Consider the following 21,276-nt stretch of genomic DNA (forward strand, 5'->3'; position numbering starts at 1 on the left):
GACTGACCAGATCTTTACAATGTGCTTGAAACAATCAGAGGCATAGTTAAAACTGTCTCATCAATGAACGTCTAGAAAAAGGAGTTTCAAAAGGAGTGGTTGCACAGGAAATTCTAGTACCCGTAGTGTGACATACATTGGCTACATTCAGATGCATTGTTAAACCATGCCTCTTTCCTCCTCCATAATGAGCTCTGTAGCTTCTGCTTCAGATTAACTACAGCTTGCTGCATTGTCCAAACCCTAAACAATGTTTAATCTTAATTATGGTTCATGAAAACAAGGCATCTTAACAAATGATAGCTTGAAGTTGGCTTGTCTCCACTAACAATTTAAGGTTAACTACTATTTGCAACATAGCAAGCTGTGGCTAATTTATAAAGAACTCTCAGATCATGAAGGTTTCTAACCTCCTCCTTGTAGCCATGCTGGAGAAGGAGTGTGTGATCCTTGGAAAAGACCGGGTTTGTCCTTAAGATGGTAAACTATGGTTGCATCTGAAACAGAGAGGAATGCAATATGCTCTCCATAATTTATAATCCCTAGACTTCCACCCGTTATTCTCTATGCACAGAGATGCCAACTGGGTGGGGCAACAGAAAAACTGTCAGTGGCACCGAGATACCAGGGACAGCTCGGGGCGCAGGGTGGGAGCAAGGACCATGCTACAAGCTTCTACAAGGTCCAGAGGCATTATGCTTAGACACTGACTGTGGGAATGGTCTGGAAGCTAAGAGCAGTGAAGCACTTATGCTGGGAAAATAATGATAGATCTTCCATGCAAATAATATTGAAAAGCATAGCCAACTTAGGACATCAGTGTCCCTAAGAGAGCAGCATGCCATGAAAGTAATCCATCAGTTCCTGGTGTCTTATTTTTCACTGCATCAGCACCTAATCAGATCAACAGACAATCTACAGTGCCACATGATGCTTACTTACTTATCAAATTATTGCTCTGAGTACCTTTTATTCCAGATAATGCTTCTTTGGCAATCTTTCCCCATCTGTTGCATCTGAACCCAAACAATTATTGCTATATGAACATTTGTGGGTTCATTATTATTATTATTATTATTATTATTATTAAGATTCCTTTCTCTAGTATGAACACTGCTGCAGGTTTACTGGGTGCTAAAGCTGACTATGATCTCAAAGTTTGCTTTAAATTCTCTCTAGTTCAGTGTTTCCCAACCTTGGGCCTCCAGCTGTTTTTGAACTACAATTCCCATCATCCCTGACCACTGGTCTTGCTAGCTAGGGATGATGGGAGTTGTAGGCCAAAAACATCTGGAGGCACAAGGTTGGGAAACACTGCGTTCTCCCTACATTCAGGTGATTAAAATCAAAACTTTTAACACCATGATTGTACAAAGATTTTCCCATTTTAAAGTTTTGAAAGTCAAGGCTACTAGATGACTTCCACTGGCCCTCTCATAAATGAAATCTATATTACCCCAGTAGTTTGTAAGGACACACCCGTTATGTGTCTGCTTCAAACCTTATTTTGTTAACTTACATTCCCAAGAAAAAGCTTTTAACTGAATTTAGAAATTAAGAACCAAGGCAGCATTCCCTTTTCTAATCCCCATCCCTGTAAACAAATATACAGTGGTACCTCGGGTTACATACGCTTCAGGTTACAGACTCCGCTAACCCACAAACAGTACCTTGGGTTAAGAACTCTGCTTCAGGATGAGAACAGAAATCATGCTCTGGTGGCACGGCAGCAGCGGGAGGCCCCATTAGCTAAAGTGATACCTCAGGTTAAGAACAGTTTCAGGTTAAGAACATACCTCCAGAATGAATTAAGTTCTTAACCTGAGATACAACTGTAAATGTAAGTCAAAAGTTGCTTTCTTGCCCTGCAAGTCCAGCAATGGCAACCCTTTGACAGGCATAATCTGGCCTGACAGAAGTCCCAATTTGGTTCACAATCTTCCTCAATTCACACCCACTTGCCCTAAATCTTATATCTTCTCCTTGTGACCAGTGTTAGAAATTAGCCAGGTGTCAGGCACGTTTTGCTACTGCTGTGGGTCCAATTTTGTCTAGGTGGAGTTTTCTGGGGGCCAAGTTTAAAAACCTCTCCCTTAGTTCATAGTAAATACTATGTCCATTTCCACTGTGTGTGTTTCTCCTTCTTGCATACTGGGACAAGTGAATTGTTGTAAGAGCAAGCTACAGTCAAGAAATGTAGCTGAGACATAGAATCACAGAATTGTAGCGTTGGAAGGGATCACTCTGGCAAATACTCCGTTGTGGCAACTGTAACCTAGATTTAAGTTGCCATTTGGTACCTAGCTTTTATATCATTGTTTCTAAAACTGCAGGTGGCCCTTGCCCGCATGGTTTGATTTCAAATGACCTGAGCAAAAGTAGCAGGGCTCGCAAGTACCACTGACGAGCTGTTCATTGATGCCTGACCACCTGAGCCTTCAACCATGTGCTCGGACTTCAAGCCACACAGGCAAAAGAAAACACGATGCCCGATTTCATGGTGACATCAGGTGCTTGACAAAAGGGCAATCCCACCCACCTGACTATGGATGCTGGGGGAGACCAGTTCCAAACACCTGATCTAGTTATCAATATAGTTTAGAAACAATGATAAACTACTTTGCTGAGAGGGGGATTATGATGGCATGTAGATTTGCACTTGACAATGCCCACCGGCTAAGAGGAGCAGGAGGATTCCACCAGGGCAGAGGCCCTGGTCTTTGCCTAGGAGGGTGGGTGAGCTGCTACCAGCAGAGCACGGAAACCGACAAAATTAAGCATTCTGATATGAGGAACTGATGACTTTGGAACCCAGAAGGGCCCAATTAAGTGATTTTTAAAAAAAAATACACAGAAACAAAACTATTCCCCACACCTTCTTGCTCTGGTCATCATGAGATCCACCACTCCTCCCAGACGCCAGGTTTGGATTGCTGTTTATGAACTGAAACTACAATAGTGAATTCTGAATCTATTTAAATTTGCCATGATTATTCAGTCAGAAATCTCCAGATGCTATCAGTTTATGGTTTAAAATGTCTCACTCACAAATCCCCCACTGACACAAATCCAGGCATTTATTGAGAATGAGCATTTTACTTCACCCATTGTTTAGTCTTCTTCCTGACCCTCCCTCAGCAGAGGAAGCATACAGTACATGCTAGCACAAACAACACAGGCCATTTCTTCCAAGAGCCTAATCCACACTACAATTCACAGAAAGACTCACTGATGCTTCACCAAAAGGTATATATGCTTTTGTATTGTAACAGTGTCAAAACAGATAATGAAAAATTGATGCAGCAGAATCCAGATAAAGGGGCAAACCTTTATTCTTCCAAGCAAGCCAGCAAAAATAATAATATGAGTTTTTTACACTTGGCTTCTCCATTTTGGTGCTATTTCTGTTAAATATATCATGACATGGTGTAGTATATTGTGTGCTGTTTTCATCCGAGGTTGTATTTACCTAACTTTAAAACCTGCTATGGAGCAGATGATTGTTATTCTATGTAAAACCACAGAATTCAAAGAGGATTTGCTTTCTTTTTCTCATTACTGTTAACAGTACACAGTCAATTATTGCGCATGTTATCTTCTTCAAATTCTTCCATTCTTCTTCTGTACAAAGTTTTTTTTAAAGCCATTTTATGTTTGGAAATATTCTAAATAAAGTAATATAGTAGGGATCATTATTTTAATCCGTGCAATTTTACAATTCTCTAAAACTCCTTAAATATGAAAAATTCAGTACTGAAAGCTATTGATCTTACAGAGAAACACTTTTTCAATAATGCATTTTGTATAAATGTATATGAGATGTGAATTTCACAAGCTTTAGTTTTTCCATTTACTATGAAACCTGACATTTATTATGTCGGGAACCAGTGTTGTGTCCATGTGTTTCAATTATGAAATCTAGCTAGCCTGTAGTAAGAAGTCCTATGGTACCCTGTTGTTCCAATATTCTGGATTACCAATTATAAGTATGAGTAGTTCATGAATGTTTATGCCACAATACATTTGTCCTCAAGGTGCCACAATACATAGGATAAAATGGCAGAAATGGAGGGAGAACCCAACAGCCCATGGAGTAGGTTGGGCTTAGAGTGAGAGGAACCTAAATTACTCAGTGAGGTTCACAGCTTAATAGGAGTTGAACAGTATGCTGCCACACTGGCTCTCGATATACCCAGAATATACAAACAATTGAACATGAGTACTACAATTCATTTAACCTCCTAAGCACTACACACATTTTCTCCCCAACATATCAACTGAAATTACTGTGCAAGGCACTCAGGTGTGGGTTGGGGTGCTAGTTAAGGACTAGGTCAAAGCTGTTTTTAAAAGACACTACGTAGCTGGCAAACATTTCAGAGCAGTGTCAAATGCCAAAATAGAAGATCTTTAATAAGACAGCTGTTAAGACTACGACTAACATCTACAACAATAATAGCAATAAATATGCAACTATAACGCTGTTCCTTTACAATTTGAAGGTAAGTTGCCACACATACACCCAAAAGAAACAAAAAACCCCCACAAAACTTGTTAAAAAACCACCCAATGAAGGCACTGTTGGCATCTGTGAGTTTTTGTTCTTTTGTTTTTCTAGAATACATAAATGTGAAAGGCTTTCTTTAATAAAATCAAAGTGATGGGAATCAAGATGCTTGGATTAATTTCTAGTACTTATTTTATCCATTTGTTACATTAAAAAGTTTTCCTTTGGATTACACTTGATCAAACTCTTACTAACTGCAAACACTAGCTGACAAAACCCACAATCATGACTGAGAGTTTATTTCATGTAATCCGCTGCAATTTGTTTGAGTAGGCAGTGCCTAAAGTAGAGCTTCAGGCTTGTAACACTCTGCCAGCCGAGTGCAGATTTGTTCTAAAAGTAGCAGATGTCTCATGGAATATATATAATATGGAAAACATTCTGATTTAGTTTTTCCTCATTTTTTTATTGGCATGGGAGCTTGCATGGTAGATAAAATCTCAGTTCAAAGATGAATTATTTTTAGACATTGAAATCAAACTTTCTAAACAACTCCCATTACAAACTCTTCCATTTAAGAATCTTAAACCATATCTGTTGAACTCAATAACAAATCCATTGATATAACCCTGCTCACAGGGTTTCGTCATACATTGTTTTTTAAGCTTGGGAAACAAAATTAAACCCAGTCCAATCAACTGTATATTTTGTATGCCAAGTTTCCTGAAACAAACATTGCAACGGAGTGCTAATCCTTTGCCACTTCTGTTTTTACTACATAGTGTACCTAAGCCATTTTCATTTGTGCCCAAACATTTTACCTCTTAAGATGCTTTTTATACTGGGTTAATGTACATCAGCCCTCAGTCATGAAGGTTTGATAGCAAGAACTCCAGAGCCTTTGAAGATCTATGGTGTCCTGGGCCTTTGAGGATCCCATTTTTGTATTGAAGGACTGGTACACTTCAGTACAATCTTTTTTAATGCTCTCTTTGTGGGGCAATCAGACACTCCAGAGGTTGCAGCCATGACAAAATGTCTAACTTTTATTTATTAAGAGGGGCTGGCCAAAACATATTAAACCCAATAAACACTAGATTCAAGATTTCTGTTATCACCTTTCAAGTCCTAAATGGCCTGTGCCTATCATTATCAGTTGGTGTGAGAGCCTCTCTATCAGAGACAGCATAATCACTTAAAAGTAGCAATAACAGCAAAACACAAAAGAACAGATCCATCAGCAGTAGCTCACCACAGTCAGAAGAACTGAAGGCTCTTTTAAAAAGGAAAGTCTTTACTCTTGAGCAGAAGACTAGCTAGGAAGGGAATAAGTTGCTCTGTTAAAGCAGCAATTCCAGAGTATGGCTACAGCCACTAAAAACGCCCTTTCCAATCTGAGTCAACAATGCTTTTAGAATACGTACAAGGATCTGTTGTTAATAGCCAGGCAGGCTGATTTTGGAGGAAGAGGTCATTCAAGGACTCAGGTTCCAAACTGCATTGTCGCCTTTACGGTTACTCAGTTGCAAACATTTGTATCCAAAGGGAATCCAATTTTTACACCAATGGAATGAGTCATTAAATTGGAATCCTGTTTAGTACACTGGTGTTAGAAAAAATGCTGGCTGCTCTCTCTTTCCAGAGTTTAATACTGGTATGAAAATAATCAGGAGAAAAACCACAAGGAACACAGACGGTTCACTCTACCCTCTTTACGGAAACTATTACTCCATAGTACTGTGTTAGTAAAAAGGTGCCTTCAAAATTATGTCTCTGTTTTAACACTGATTGTCTTGCAAGTCATAAGCTAGTTAAAGTAGCTTGGCTGTGAAAACATTCTAATAAATGTACAACTCCAAGCCACCTGGGGTTTACTACAGTGTCATTACAGAGACACAAATACCACCAACTAAAGATTGCAATCCTGTGAAGGAAAAGTACAATTTACAGCATATTTGTAACACAGCAAGTATAAATGTGCTTACTTTTTTTTAACTAGCCAATGCCTTTACCATAAAAAATTGTTTGGGGCACCAATCTTCGGGATACTGTAGCTAACAAAAACACGACCTTATTCTTTTAAGTTTGAGCAGCAGGAAGATATAGCAGGTGAGTGATTTGCACAGCCATAAACAATAGGTTTTAGCTACCAAAGGACCTATACAAGAATGCCTCTAATTAAGCCAAAAGGGACAAACTGCATTCTACTGTTATATAAATTTGTTATTTATAAGGTAATTTTTTAAGCTCGTCCTTCATCATATGGTCCCATAACAGGTTACAATACAAGTACAATAAAACCAATCCAACACAACCTATAAAAGGAGATTAAAGTACAGCATAATTAAAAGCATCCTGGGGCCCACAACTTGAGCTGCTCACTTGGTACAGTGTTGAAGAACTATCATCCAGTCACTAATACTCCCTTCTGCAGCAAGGTGCTCAACTACAAACATACCTGGAAGCAAATTATCCCCATCCCCAATATTTTTATTAAAGTTTTCACAGTACAGTGGAATAGTACCTAGAACAAACTGAATCAAAAGACAAGAGAATGAGAAAAGAGGAGGAAGAAAAAAAGAACAGAGCAGTGTTTGAAATTGGCCATGTGCCAGGTACATTTTGCACATGACCATTGACCGCATGTAACCAAGTGAAGATGCCTAGGCACCAGGATGGTGCCTGACATCTCCACAATCTGGAGGTGCATGTCCGGGGATCATTGGATCTTGACTGTTTTCACACACTAATACCACATCCTGCAGAATTATATCAGTTATCTATTATCTGCACAACCTGTAGCCCGAGCAGGAGCAGTGAAAGTTACAGTTAATTGTTGTAGCTTATCTTCACTTATCTCACCCCACTGCCCTTCTCACAATTGTGAAGAATATTCTTAGGTTATCAGTCCCATGATGAGGCCGGAAACCTAACTGGAAGGGGTCCAAATAGTCTGCATCCTCCTGCCGTATCTGGAGTTGTTCAGCAACCACCGGCTCAATCACCTTGCCCAGGAATGGAAGATTTGAGGCTGGGCGATAATTGGCAATAATGGCCAGGTCCGAAGAGTCTCTCTCTTTCTGAATAATATGAGTGATTTTATTTGCAAAATCACTACTGGAGATCTTGGGAGTCCTTATTGGACTCTAATGGGAAAGGTGGTTCTATTAGACTGCAAACCACCTGAAAGAGTCTCCTGCTGCTGTTTTTTATAGATGCAATAGGGGCAGCGAAGAAAGTCCTCTTTGCCATCACTATTGCTACTTGGTAGGCTCAATGTTAAGCTCTAACTTGTGTTTGGTCCGATTCAGAGTGAGTTTTTTGCCACCGGCACTCTAGCCATCTCAGCAATTCTTTCATCACCCTCAGTTCTGAGGAAAAACATGGGGCCATCCGGGCTCCATGCAATCGGAGAGGGTGCTTCGGAGCCAGACAGTCGATACCCCTGGTTAGCTCCTTATTCTAGCGGGCCACCAGGGAATCAGCTGAAGGGCCAACAATATGGGATAAGACATCGCCTACCACTCTCTAGAAGCCATCTGGATCCATTAAGTGGTAGGGGTGGACCATTCAAACTGGTCCCACTTCCCTGCGGAGGGGAAGAGTCATGAATAAGTCTAATTGCACCAGGAGGTGATCTGACCATGGCACTTTTTTTGTTTCACTGGAACTTAGTTCAGATCACCTACATCCAAACTTATTCAGGGGTAGACCCATGGAGGCCATGCTTTCCACGAAGTCCCAAGCAGCCCCTTGTAAGGTTCTGTTGGCAAGGATTTTTGGGCAGGAAATCCTTGGCGTGGGGGAGAGACTGGTACATCAATAAGAATCCTGTACTGCCCCTATTGCCCAACTTTCATGTAACAGTCCTTCAGATAGTTGAAGATGGCTATCATATCACCTCTCAGTCTCCTTTTTTCCAGGCTAAGCATATCAACTCCCATAACAATTCCTTATGAGATTTCATTTTCAGACCCTTTATCATCTTGCTTGCTATAAGTTAAAGGGAAAAGGAATAAGTGATCATTAGTTAATGGTCATGCAGAACAACAGCACAGTGAACAACCACATTAAATACACTGCACTACACTTCAAGCAAGCTAAGTTTCTGCCAGACACCTATACACCATGCCATGAAATAAGAGTACAGACCCGAACACTGCTAACTGACAGCTACCAATTTGACAGTCATCACTTTAAGAAAATATTTTGATGTACTGTTCAGAAGTGCTAATAATTCAAATTCTTAATAACTAAAGCAGAATATCTTATTGCTTTTGACAGAGGACCTGAAGATGTTCCCATTTAGAAGACTAAAGCTTAAACTATTAAAATACACAACAATTTATTTAACATAATCTGTATATACCACTACACCGCATTGGCTCTCTAAACAGATCATAGTGAAACTCATACAGGATACATCTGTGATGTCATAAAGAGTCTAGTAATATGAGCAATCTACTAGAAAACAATGCAGGAAAATGCATGAGCTATAGGGGGTCAATTAGCTCAGTAAAATATAACTACTGTGTCTTCCAGCTGCACCTATTACTGCTCAATATGTTTATTTTCCTTATATTTTGTCTTTCTTCCAATGTGTTAAAGGCAGTGCAAAAAATCCCACCCGACCCCACCATGCATTTTTATTCTTACAACCATCCTTTGAGATAGCTTTAAGGCTAGTAAGACAGTGTGACTGTCCAAGGTTACCCAATGAGTTTTCCAATGGCAGGGGTGGGTACTTGAACCCAGGTTGCCCAAGTCCAGCTCCAACACTCTAACCTTTATATCACATTGTCTAGGATCACAGTACGTCCAGTGGAAAAGACAATATAGTTTCAATACTGTCTAGTATCCACTATCACAATACCTTTTTTCCAGAAGATCATTACTTCAACAGCATTAATAGCAATTTCTACTATTAACCTGAATACAGTTCTCACTTATTCCCACTTCAGCTACCATGCAGTGTTCTGCCCTTTCAAGCTACTACATTATGGTAGCTCCAATGTAGCAGCAGCTATTTTGAAGCAGGAAGCTCTAATCACATTATGCTTCATATTTCTTCCAGCAAGTCCTCAGACAGTGTTACTACAGCTCAGCAATCACTACAGTTCTTGCTGGTAGCACTACACCCGTGCATCCACAATGCTAGTGTTTCCCACTCAAGCATACAGAAAGGCATTTGTGCGTGACATGTTTCTGATCTGAATTAGTCTAGTTTTAATATCCAACTACATTCAATTGTAAGCCTCCCAGTTTTATAATTGCTATTGACCGTATCCTTGGGATGCAACACTTCTCACAATTAAGACCATTCAAGTTCTAAAGAGGTCAGTAATAGCTGCATGAACCTGCAGACTTAACCTGCACTTAAGCAGACACATTCTTTACAATCCTTAACACATCCTCCTCTAACATGACCTAAGAGAACTGCCAATAAAGTCTGTTTATACAAATTATGCAACTTCTCATATGATCTTAGTTTAGGGTTGCCATACTTCAAACAGTGAAAATCCAGACAGAAAATGACACTGTGGGACGTATGGCAACCATAGTTTGCATTATTGACTTGCATTTATAGTATACCTGCTAGAGTGAGCAATGTATTTCTCATGCACTCCCAGTCCTTACACAGCAGTTGGAAGCTAAGCTTACATATCTCCATATTGAAAATAGGGGTGGGGATGTGGGGGATTTAGTTAACTATAGGAGTTGTCCCCAAAACATCTATTGAGCCAACACTTAAGGTGAAATGCAAACAAGTGTTGGTTCTTAACTCATTTAGAGGGGTGTTGATAGAAAGGAGTGAAAGACAGGCCTTGTGGCAAAGCACTGCAGATTAGGGCTACAGGTTCCAATTGATTTAAAATCTTGAATAATTTTAAGTGCCCCCAAGTTAAATTGGGCCGAAGTTTTCAGAAGGTGTTAAGTACTTACAAAAATCACAGAGGGCAGGTGCCATCTTAGAAGACACATCCCCCCTTCCTCTCACGCAAGAGAGAATGCATCTGAGATTATGTTTGTGGCACATGGGTGCATCATCTAAAAGACAAAGCAAGAATGCTGTTTTCTTCAGAGCCACTGTTTTAGTGGTATATGCAAAGTCAGATTGTCAATAATACAATTTTTGATCAATTTTTATACATTTCAGTAGCACTATACTAGGAATTCTAGTGAAGCTTTGAAGATTTCACCCCCCCCCCAAAAAAAAAATCCTACCACAAGAAGAATATACAGTCATAAAGGCAGATTTGAAAGTATATAAGTGCTAGTTATCTGATTGGAAAAATATGTGCTACAGTTTTCCAGATGTTGAATTCTTTATCCAAATGCCATGTCATATTTTTATATGGTTGATCACCTCCTTGGGTAACTTCACACAATCATATTTATTTAGAGTAATTCTAACCCACTCTTCATTAACATAATCACAGAACCTGTTACGTAAAAGAAAACTTTAAAACATCAATATTTTAACACATTTAACCACCTCCCAATGACTATACCTGTACATATCAAGATTGGTCAGGTATTTTTTAACATAAAAAATGTCACATGTTTTGTGGTCTATGGTCCTGTCATGGAGGCATTCAAACAAACTATTAATTCTTGCTTCTTATATAAAAAGTTATATAATCAAGGGACACCAGCTTAAAGATATATTGTGGTTATCTGTTGGAAAGAGACAATGATGTCCTGTGTTTTACTACAGGCTTGCAAATAACCACTTGCCTGGTTGCCTGATGCAAGTACTATATAAATTACTTCTAGATACATTATCAAGTCTCTTCTTTGAAGCTTCTCTCCAGCATGCAACTTGTCAATGCAAAGGGTATTTTGTGTATGGGTCAATCTATGACATGCACAAATGGCTGCCTGCTACTTCTCACAGCACAAGCATCCAAATGCAGTCTGGGATGCCATGGCTGCCTCTGTTCCCTTCACTATGTGAGACCTAGTTATCGTCTTATTTTCAGCATAATTATCTGCACAAATTTAGTAGGCATGGGCTTATCTTGCTCTTCTGTTTACCTTTTTTCTGCATGACTTGAGGCAGTCATTTGGAATTCATTTGAACTGTGAATTCCTGTCCTGTATATTAAACTGTTTAAGATTAACTATCAAGTGGAGAGCTGCAACAATACTTTACTGAACATCCAATAGGAGTGGCTCCTATTCAGAGCTCCAGCCAAGACCAGGAGCCGTGTAGCACTGTTTAGGGTTTAGCCTGGGAGAGGAGGACCTCCTCTTCTCCCTCCCTGCCCACTCCCATGCTGTAAAGTACTGAAGAGTTCAGTTTGGGTGCTGGTTGTCAATCTGTGTTTTATTACTGTATCTCATATGGGAGAGTTCTGGAGCTCTGAGGAAAGGAAAATCTGTTTTCCGAGTCTCTCCCTCCTGAAACCTCGCCAAATAATACAGGGAGGGAAGTTTAATCTTAGGATGTGCAGTTCACTTCCTTCATTCTGAGGCAGCTGCTAAAGTCTGCAACATTTGGTTCACAATGCATGAATCTGCAGAAGAGCAATATCTCCCAGCTTCAAATCCAAAGAATTAGGTTTTTTGCACATTTTTTTTCCTGATAGAAAATACCATTTAGCTTCAATAGTACGTTCCCTTATGGGAAACAATTGATGAAATTCACAAGGTATGCGCAAATAAGTAAACCCATTTTCATTTTGCAATTCTAGAAGCCGAGGTACTACCGTCTTTCCCCGAAAGTAAGACATCCCCCAAAAATAAGACCTACTTCCAGTTTTGACTCTCGCTGTAATATAAGGCCTCTCCCGAAAATAAGGCCTCCTCGATAATAAGGCCACCCGGAATATAAGGCCCTTGAAGCTACAGTAAGGCATCTGATTCCTCTGGACCGTAGAGGCGGGCGCCACCACGCAGCTCACTGATTGGCCGAAGCACAGCCAGAGCTGTTCAGGCAGTGCGAGGTCACTTTAAATCAGAGAGCCCACACAGAGAGCCAGGACAAGCTGCCCGTCTGCTGCTTGCTCTGCCCTGACCAAGTCTGGCTGACTCACAATTAGACAGGACAGTGAGGGAGTCGGGCACATTGTGTGGAATCTTCATGGAAAAATAAGACATCCCCCGAAAATAAGACCTAGCGCATCTTTGGGAGCAAAAATTAATATAAGACACTGTCTTGTTTTCGGGGAAACAGAATATCAATCTTATTTTGGCTGCACCCACATGCTATTTAGTATGCAGTTTGCTCCTACCATGCAAATGCATGCTTTTGTGTAGTGCTACTCAGACTCATTTGTTATCAGTAAAAATACAGCTGTGGCCACTAACACTAGAGAAGTTACAAGAAGCCATACAAAGTGTGCAAACAATTTTATAGTAGCAATCAGGTGGGGGGTAAAAATCAATGATTTTTTAAAAATAAAAATATCTTATTTATTATTTAAATCAGTTTTTTTATTTAAATTGGTTTTATTAAAATAAAATGCTTTTGGAGGAAAAATCTTTCTAAACATAGTTTTCTATTTAAATTACATTATAGTCCAAAGGATGTTTTTAATTATGCAGCATGAGGCTTTATATGCAATGTTTAAATTTTTTGGTAAATAAATTCCATTAATCCATTCACAATGTCATGCTCTTCCAGAGGTTTCTGTAAGATTATTTGGGGCAGTTTTTCTAACGAGAAGATATTATCACAGATGCTTGTTTTTGCAGTTCTCAAAAGCATGAATTTGTGTCTGCAGAGATAACATGCCTTTTCTTTACAGGAAAAATGTTTTAAAATAAACATACAGAGTTGAGGGGGAAAACCTTAATCCCATTGTTCCTTTGCAAACTATATACACAGAAACAGCCCCTTACCTCTTAAATGCTAAGTTACAAGAGTTCCAATAGATTGTTTGGAGTGGAATAGATCTGCACAAGGAGCTAAGTGTGAAGCAGTAAAAATGAAAGTGTGAGGAAAATACTTCACAAGTCTTGGCATCTTTGTGTAATAATAGTGCAAGTCAGTTGCATGTCTGTGCAACTCAGACTTGAGGCAAATGCTTTAGGCACTTCAGGGCTGGCAACCTCTTCCCAATCCCACTGGGTTCCAACAACTGCACTAACACTTAACTGTACAGAATAGGCACCTGAATGTAGAAGCAAATCCAAAGGGGGGGTGGAACCAGTAACTGGGATCTGTACGTCCTTGGCAAGACCTTGAAATACGGTAATTGCCAGTCAACTAATAAGAGTTCACTGGTTCCCAGGGTTCGCCTGACATTGTCCAAACAATAAAGTCTCCTGCAGCAGGAATTCCCGAAGTTCTCCGCTCCAGTCCTCGGTTCCCCTTTTCCAGCTTCTTTCTGCAAGCTGTTCCAACCTAGGCCTACCAACTGTATGTCTCCCCCTCACCCCCTAGACAAAGGAAGGCCAGCCTCTCCAATGCCAGGGCTGCTGGGAGATATAGCCCCTATAAATAGTTAACTTATTAAACCTCCCAATATTTTCATAATTAACTGTATGTATTTCTAATAGTATAACCAAATCAGTAATTTTTGATATAGCTGTAAAAACTACTCTGAAAATTTATTATTCCAAAAACGAAACCTTATACCAGCAAGAAAGAGTCTTTCTGTAAAAAAGGAAAAAAGGAAAAAGAAAACAGTGATTTAAGTCAAGTCTTACTGACTACTGATTTAAATTGTGATTTAAACCAAATCCACCCTCGTAGCAATTCCTTCCATCCTTCTCCAGATCTGCCGTTAGTCAATGTATAATCATGCTTAACATCTATTATTCCAAGTCACAAGAGCTCTCTCGCCTTCCCATTATGGATGAGTGTGTTAATGCTGCAGCTCACTGTTCCGCAACAACACCATGAAGCACTATGAAATATTTTACATGTATTCTGCAACCGTGTATATAAAACCACATCAAGGACAATTCATCATGACTCCTACGCACAACTGCACTACAGTGCCCGTTACTAGAGGCAAGGACACTGCAAAGTATCTGGACGTTACTTCCAATAAGAAGTCTGGTCAGGCCTTCCACAGAGAAATCCCATTAACCCACCCTTCTCCAGGGCCCAATCACACAGGTTCTGAGGATCATGCTGATCACTTGCGTAAGAGTTTATCATCAGTAAGCTAAAAAACATGTTTTGGTGGAGTGATGACCTGAATAGTAATTAGCTCTGGAGTGAGCACTTTCATTTTCTCACCTGCAGACTCCAGGATGAAGTTAGACAACTTGCTTTCAAATGTTGAGTAGCCATTAAAAATTCAGATTAAGAATCTATCAACTAACCTTTAGAAATGCTGAACTAGCTTAGCCATCAAATCCAATACCGACATGGAACTACAACAGTTCCAGATTAGAAAGCATGCATTTTAGCCAAACTAGGAAGTAAATCAATGTGAAACAAGTTGGTTAGAGCATCGTGCTTATAATATCAAGGTTACATGTTTGAACTCTACACAGCTGCATATTTCTGCATTACAGAGAATTGGAGTAGATGGTGCTCAGGATCCCTTCCAGCTCTACAGTTCTATTATTCTGAGTCATCTTTTTTCAGTAATCCAGAGTTCTTAATGAAATACACAATAGAATATATTAATTTGGCTACTATATACCACAGCCATCCAACAAACTGGCCAACTATTCCAAATGTAAACCCATGGATTCAATTCTCCACAACTGCCAAACCAAAACAGTAAACTCATCAGAAGAACAAATAATCAGCCAAAGCCATTTTTAAACAGCCACATTTTGGCAGTCCCCTAACACAAAACAGTGATGGGGCCATACAGACCTTACTTGGCAAAAAAATTCACATAGTGGATGCCATTACAAGATCGCCGTAGTCAAGGGGTTCCAAAACTGTGCTCTGCAAACTTCATTTAAGTATTCCAGTGTATCTGTGAATTTTGTTTATTTCTTATATTGTGTTTCATTCATTACTATTTGAATTCCATAGAATTAGCCCTCATTACTGCCAGCTATGCTTCAGAGGAATGAAGGAACCAAGTGGGACCTCAGATAATGATTAGAGCATGAAGCTAGTGAAATTGCTAACTTGACTGAGATCACACTTGACTTAAAAATACTTTAAGTAGCATTCAACTAACTATTAGAGTAGACTCACTGAAATTAATGAACATGCCTGCCTTAGGTCCTTCCATTTCAATGGCTCTACCTCAAGTAATGATTAGTTGAATACCACCCCTTTATAAAATCAAGCTTTTAAGTAGGATGACAATCTACACATTTTATTTATTCTTACCGTATTTTTCACTCTATAGGACGCACCCGACCATAGGACGCACCTTGTTTTAGAGGGGAAGAACAAGGGAAAAAAATTCTCCCCCTCTCTGTGCAGTGCCCTTTCAGCGAAGCGGCAGGATAAACGGAGCCCCTTCCATTTCTCCTCCCGCTTAGCTGAAGGGGTGCTGCGCCTTAGCTGAAAGGGCACCTACCCTTCAGCAAAAGGAACCTGAAGCCTCCGGAGCGCAGCGGGAGCTCCCACTGCACTCCGGAGGCTTCAGGCAGCTATCTTTGAAGCCTGGAGAGTGAGAGGGGTCAGTGCGCACCGACCCCTCTCGTTCTCCAGGCTTCAGTGCAGGCAACCTGAAGCCTCCGGAGCACGGCGGGAGCGCTCCCACTGTGCTTCGGAGGCTTCGCATTGCTATCGCTGAAGCCAAGGAGCCTGCATTCACTCCATAAGACACATACATATTTCCCCTAAATTTTTGGAGGGGAAAATGTGTCTTATAGAGCAAAAAATACGGTATATTTGTTAGCCACTTTTCTCACAGTGACCCAAAGCAACTTACCAATTAAGAAGAACCAATCAAAATCTAAAAACACAGCTATAAACATACAGATCCCAACCCACAACAGGACCTTCAAATTAAAAGCCAAAAAGCTCAGATAAAGAGAAGTCTTTGCCTAGGACCTAAAAATAAGATGGAATCAACCATGCCACCCTGGGGAAAGCATTCCACAAGCGGGAAGCCACCACTGAATTATCTGAAAGCAGAGGCAGCAATGAGGACTCCATACTGTGCTTCTTCAGCTAGTATCTGCCAAAATCAGAGCCTGTGGGACAAGAACAATGCTAGTTTGGCAATGTAAAATTGAAACCACGAGTTTCAATGAAGGAATATAAAGACACCTTTCAAACTAGGCGTAATGACCGCATTGCCAGAACTAAAATAGGTACACCAGCAGGCACAAGGCTCTCAGCAGTGGTATGCTTTTTCTGTTAGAACAATTGGCAGGAGTGTTTACTAAAGATAGTGGTAGCAGACCAAAACAGTCATGAAGTTCGCAGGGTGACCTTGGGCCACTCACAGCCTCTTAACCTACCCCACAGGGTCGTTGTAAGGATTAAATGAAGAGGAGGACGAACCATGTACTCACTGGAGAAAACGGTGGGATATAAATGCAATAAATAGGCTCTTCTGCTTAGCTGCTTAAGAAAGTTGGAGAAGCCAGCCAGATGAAGATGTCAGTTGCCAACATGGCATCCAGAGATCTCCCCATGGTCACAATTGGAACCGTGCCAGTTGCAAAATGCACCTGATGCCTGGGGAGTTTCTAGCACTGCTTCGCAATTAATCCCTACCCTGGAGACACATTAAGAGGCTGTTACTGGCCCAAGGCCACCCAGTGAGCTTCATGACTGAGTGTGGTTTTGAACCCTGATCTCCCAGGTCCTAGTCCAGGGGTAGGCAACCTAAGGCCTGTGGGCCGGATGCAGCCCAATCGTCTTCTCAATCCTGCCCGTGGACAATCCAGGAATCAGCATGTTTTTACATGAGTAGAATGTGTGCTCTTTTTAAAATGCATCTCCGGGTTATTTGTGGGGCATAGGAATTTGTTCATTCCCCCGCCCAAAAAAATATATAGTCTAGCCCACCACATGGTCTGAGGGACGGTGGACCGGCCCACGGCTGAAAAAGGTTGCTGATCCCGTCCTAGTCCAACACTCTAACCACTGCAGCACACTGGCTTCATACAGTACTGCTATGGAGCTATATAAATTAAGTAGGTAAATAAATACGGGGAAAGCAAAATGTCACTTAAAGAAGGATCTGAAATATTTTCCTTTAAGTTTGAATCTGTTTTATTCTGGATTGTTTTATTTGATGTTTTAATGATTTCGTGATTTTATATGTGTTGGAAGCCACCCAGAGTGGCAGGGGCAGCCCAGCCAGATGGGCAGGATATAAATAAAATGTTATTAATATTATTATTGTTGTCATCATCATCGTCGTCGTGTTGTAAACCGCTTTTATAATTTTTCTTTAAAATACAAAGTGGTATAGAAATTAAATTAATAATAGTAATAATAATAAATTTCATTGTAAATAAAAAGGCTCCTATACATTCCATCGTGGCAACTACAACCTTGGTTTAAGCCAAGGTGTCATTTGGCACAAATTAGTTTATATATCTGAGCTTCTAACACTGGGACAAATACTTTAGGAACATCTCTCCCTATACCAGTGTCCCCCTGTTTTAAGATCTACAAGGGAGGGCCCTTCTTGTCCTGTGACTGGTTGAGGTGACCACTGTTTCAATCTCTCTGCTGTGGGATGACCATTACCTTGCCAAGAACACCTGATCTGTTAGTGGTCTCCCAATGTTCAGAGGCTTGTAGCTCCCACTGCAGGCCCAGTCTCCCTACTGAGATTAGGCAGGCATCCTCCCAGCTGTATTTCAGGTTTCTGACAAATACTTTCCCATTTCAGCATTTTCCACATTCCCTGACCACTGGCTATACCAGCTGAGGCTGCTGGGAGTTGGAGTCCAATAACATCTGACAGGCTACAGGTTAGGCACCCCTGCCCTAAAAGAAGTAGGAAAGGTGAAAAAAAAGTCTTAGCATACAAAGTCAGAAGAAAGCAGGATCTTGTAAACCCTTTAATTAAAGTGACTATGTGTGGATTGTTTGGACAAGAGTGTTCAAAACAGCACACAGGCATAGGAGAATGTGAATTGAAGATAGTAAATTTCATCAAAGGAAACTTACACTAGCTCTGAAAATGCAAGCCTACATACAGCCAATACATCTTTAAAAGCCATTTTGTTCTGAACCATGCTGGGAACCAATTGGTTGAACTGTAGTATATAAATCATTTTCCCTACACCTCCACATTTCAATACAGAAACATCTTTGATGTGATTAGGAGACAGATTATTAAGTGTTATTTTACTACAGGGACAGGTTACTTAAAAGGAAGAGTCCGTTTCAGTAAAAGCATTGGCCAGTTTTAGTAAGTTTGTTTTACAACAGTGCATTTACAGTACTAAAGCAACCATCTGGCTTCACACCCGGAACCAAGTCCACCCACATTAGCACTTTCATTCCTTCTTGCTGTATAAATTCAGGAAAGAGACAGTACTAACAAGCCAAGTCCTCTTGTTCAATTTCATGCACTTAACTAATGAACGCTAAGTTAAGAGCTAGACAAATGTTTCCTTATTCCAATAAGGGATTTGTCGAGTTCTTTATAAGAACATTGCAACTGGTTAAGAGAACAGTCATAGCCAATCCCATTTATTTGGTGTTTCACAGAAAATAGTAATATTTGTGCACTTCATGTTCTATACAAAAAATCTAAGAACTGTAATTAAGCACACCTCTACACTCAGCTTTAAGCAGTAGATACTACAAACCAGTGAAGTTTAAAGCCTTACGGAATGTGCATCAGGGTAACTACTTCAAGTCAAGTAAAACATGCAAGCTTTGCCCTCCTTTCAAATCCTTTTCTATTTACCTCAAGAACAATAGAACCCTTTCAGCCAGAAGAGCCATTCCTCTTTCCCATGCCTCCCCATCCGGGATGAGGAAACCGCTTCCTAAAGCCCACTTCCTCTTCCATGCCTCAGACCTGAAACAACTTTCAACAGCCCCTTGGTCTTTCGCAATATCCTGTAGACACCTCCCTATATTTCAGGAAACCTCTTATTTGTCACTTGCATCAGAATTTTTGTGCTCTGAAGCCATCAGCTCAACCAGAGCTTAACCAGAATGCTTCTAACCCGAAGCGAATAGAACAAAAATGAAATGAAGGCGCACAATAGTATTTCCAGTTGGGTTAACCAAAAAGCCCTTCCTTGCCGTTCGATATTAAACATTTGCGACAACCTTTATAAGAAGCTACATTGTTTTCAGAATTACAGCTAGCCGTCATCCGCCAGCGTGAAGTAAAAATGAAGGAGCTGTAACGATCCATTTGGATAAATATGGTCATAGGCCGTTATCTATGCACAGAGAGATAAATGGCTGCGAGGATAAAAGAATGAGGATGCTACTGGAGATTTTGAAGGGGAGGGAAGAGATGATGTTGGCCAGAGGACTGGCTCCAAGGAAAGCACAGAGGTTTTTGCAGCAGAATACAAAAATAGGAACCGGGAACTGAAATTTCGACAAATGCCCGCTGCAACCCCAAGATGCTACTGTATATGCAGAGAGTATATGTATATGCAGAGCATACTGTATATGTATATGCAGAGAGAGCACTTTACCTGGAGCAGGATTGCTTCGCAGAACTGGGGAGAAGGAGATAAGGAATCTCCCCTCTGGCTTCTTACATTTCTATTTGTGGAAGTGGCGGGCAGGGTGTATGGGGGGGGGGGGAGAGAGAGGGGAAGGGTGGGATCGCAAGCACAATGGCAGTAGCAGCCCCTCACATGCCACGGGCATCGCGGGAGCCTCCCCGCCCCACATGCAGCAGCACCAGCAGCCCTACAGAAAAGCTGAGGGAGCCCATTCACGCCAGAGGCTTTCTCGGGAGGGAAGGATGCAGCCCTGCAGGCCCCTTCCAGCTCCCCCCTTCTTTCTCCCCGCTTCCTCCCCACACGGACCCGGGGGCGCCATATGATGGGGGGGGGAGAGAAACCGACAGGCCAGGATGCACCTTCACGGAGGGGGGGAGGGGGAGGTCAACGGCATCGCCTGACAAGGCGCCCCGCCCTCTCCTCGCCCCACCAGAGACGGAATTCAAAACGCACAACCCCCCCCCCGCCTTCCCCCCCCCAAAAAAACCCAGCGTACCATGAAGTCTGTGGCGAAGTTATCCTCCCCATTGTGGTCGGTGTCCTTCATGGCCTGGACTCGCTGGATGAATTTCCTCAGGATCTCCTCTTGCTCCATCCTCCTCCTCCGCCGCCGCCTCCCCCCTTCCCTCCGCAAAGCGGGAGAGACCCAGCCTGAGGAGACGCCCCGCCAACCGGCTTTCTCGCTGCTGCTGCTGCTGCTTCCGCCGCCGCCGCCGCCGCCCTGGCCCTCCTTCCCCAGCCGCCTCCCCGACCCCGAGCACAACAACTTCCCCGCGGCGGCTCAGCTCAGCCCAGCGCCGCCCGCCCGCTCCATTCTCCTCCCTCACGGCCCCTCCCTCCCTCCCTCGCGAACGCAGCCGCCGCGGCCGCCAACACCGAACGCCGGACGGCGGCGACGCCACTCGCCCTCCGCCCCTCTGCGGCGCAGGCGCAGCGACGCCCGCTCCCTCCCTCCCTCCCACGTGTTGATCCGCCGCGCCCGAGCTCTCGGGCCCCGCCATTGGCTTCCGCTCTCAGAAGCCCCGCTGACGATTGGCCTCGCTGCCTGTCAATCCCTTCCTCCTCCTCCTACCTCGGGAGAAACTTCCTTTTCCCCCCACCCCCACCCCTAGAATTCCCTAGCGGGTAAGGTCTTCCTTGCGCTGGATAAATAGGACTCTGGGATGTACCAATGCGTTTGTGGGGGGGGAGGGGAGGGGGGAAAGGTCGCCTGTGGTTTAGCTAAA

At 41.9% G+C, this 21,276-nt stretch overlaps 1 protein-coding gene across 4 annotated transcripts in view; it reads right to left on the bottom strand.

Annotated features, from left to right (window-relative positions):
- The window catches only part of PTPN12 (protein tyrosine phosphatase non-receptor type 12), a 58,507-nt gene extending 37,711 nt beyond the window's left edge, over positions 1-20,796 (bottom strand). For 2 of the 4 annotated variants that reach the window (XM_081927692.1, XM_081927690.1), the window contains exon 1: positions 20,547-20,796. In XM_081927692.1, the coding sequence (XP_081783818.1) occupies positions 20,547-20,645 (99 nt within the window). In that variant the 5' untranslated portion in view covers positions 20,646-20,796. Of the gene's footprint in view, positions 1-10,450; positions 10,556-20,546 lie in introns of all 4 variants that reach the window. The other 2 variants (XM_081927691.1, XM_081927693.1) reach the window with 2 other exon arrangements.
- Between the last annotated feature and the right edge of the window lie 480 nt (positions 20,797-21,276).

Source organism: Podarcis melisellensis (genome assembly GCF_964234715.1).
Source record: "Podarcis melisellensis genome assembly, chromosome: 10".
Taxonomy (NCBI): domain Eukaryota; kingdom Metazoa; phylum Chordata; class Lepidosauria; order Squamata; family Lacertidae; genus Podarcis; species Podarcis melisellensis.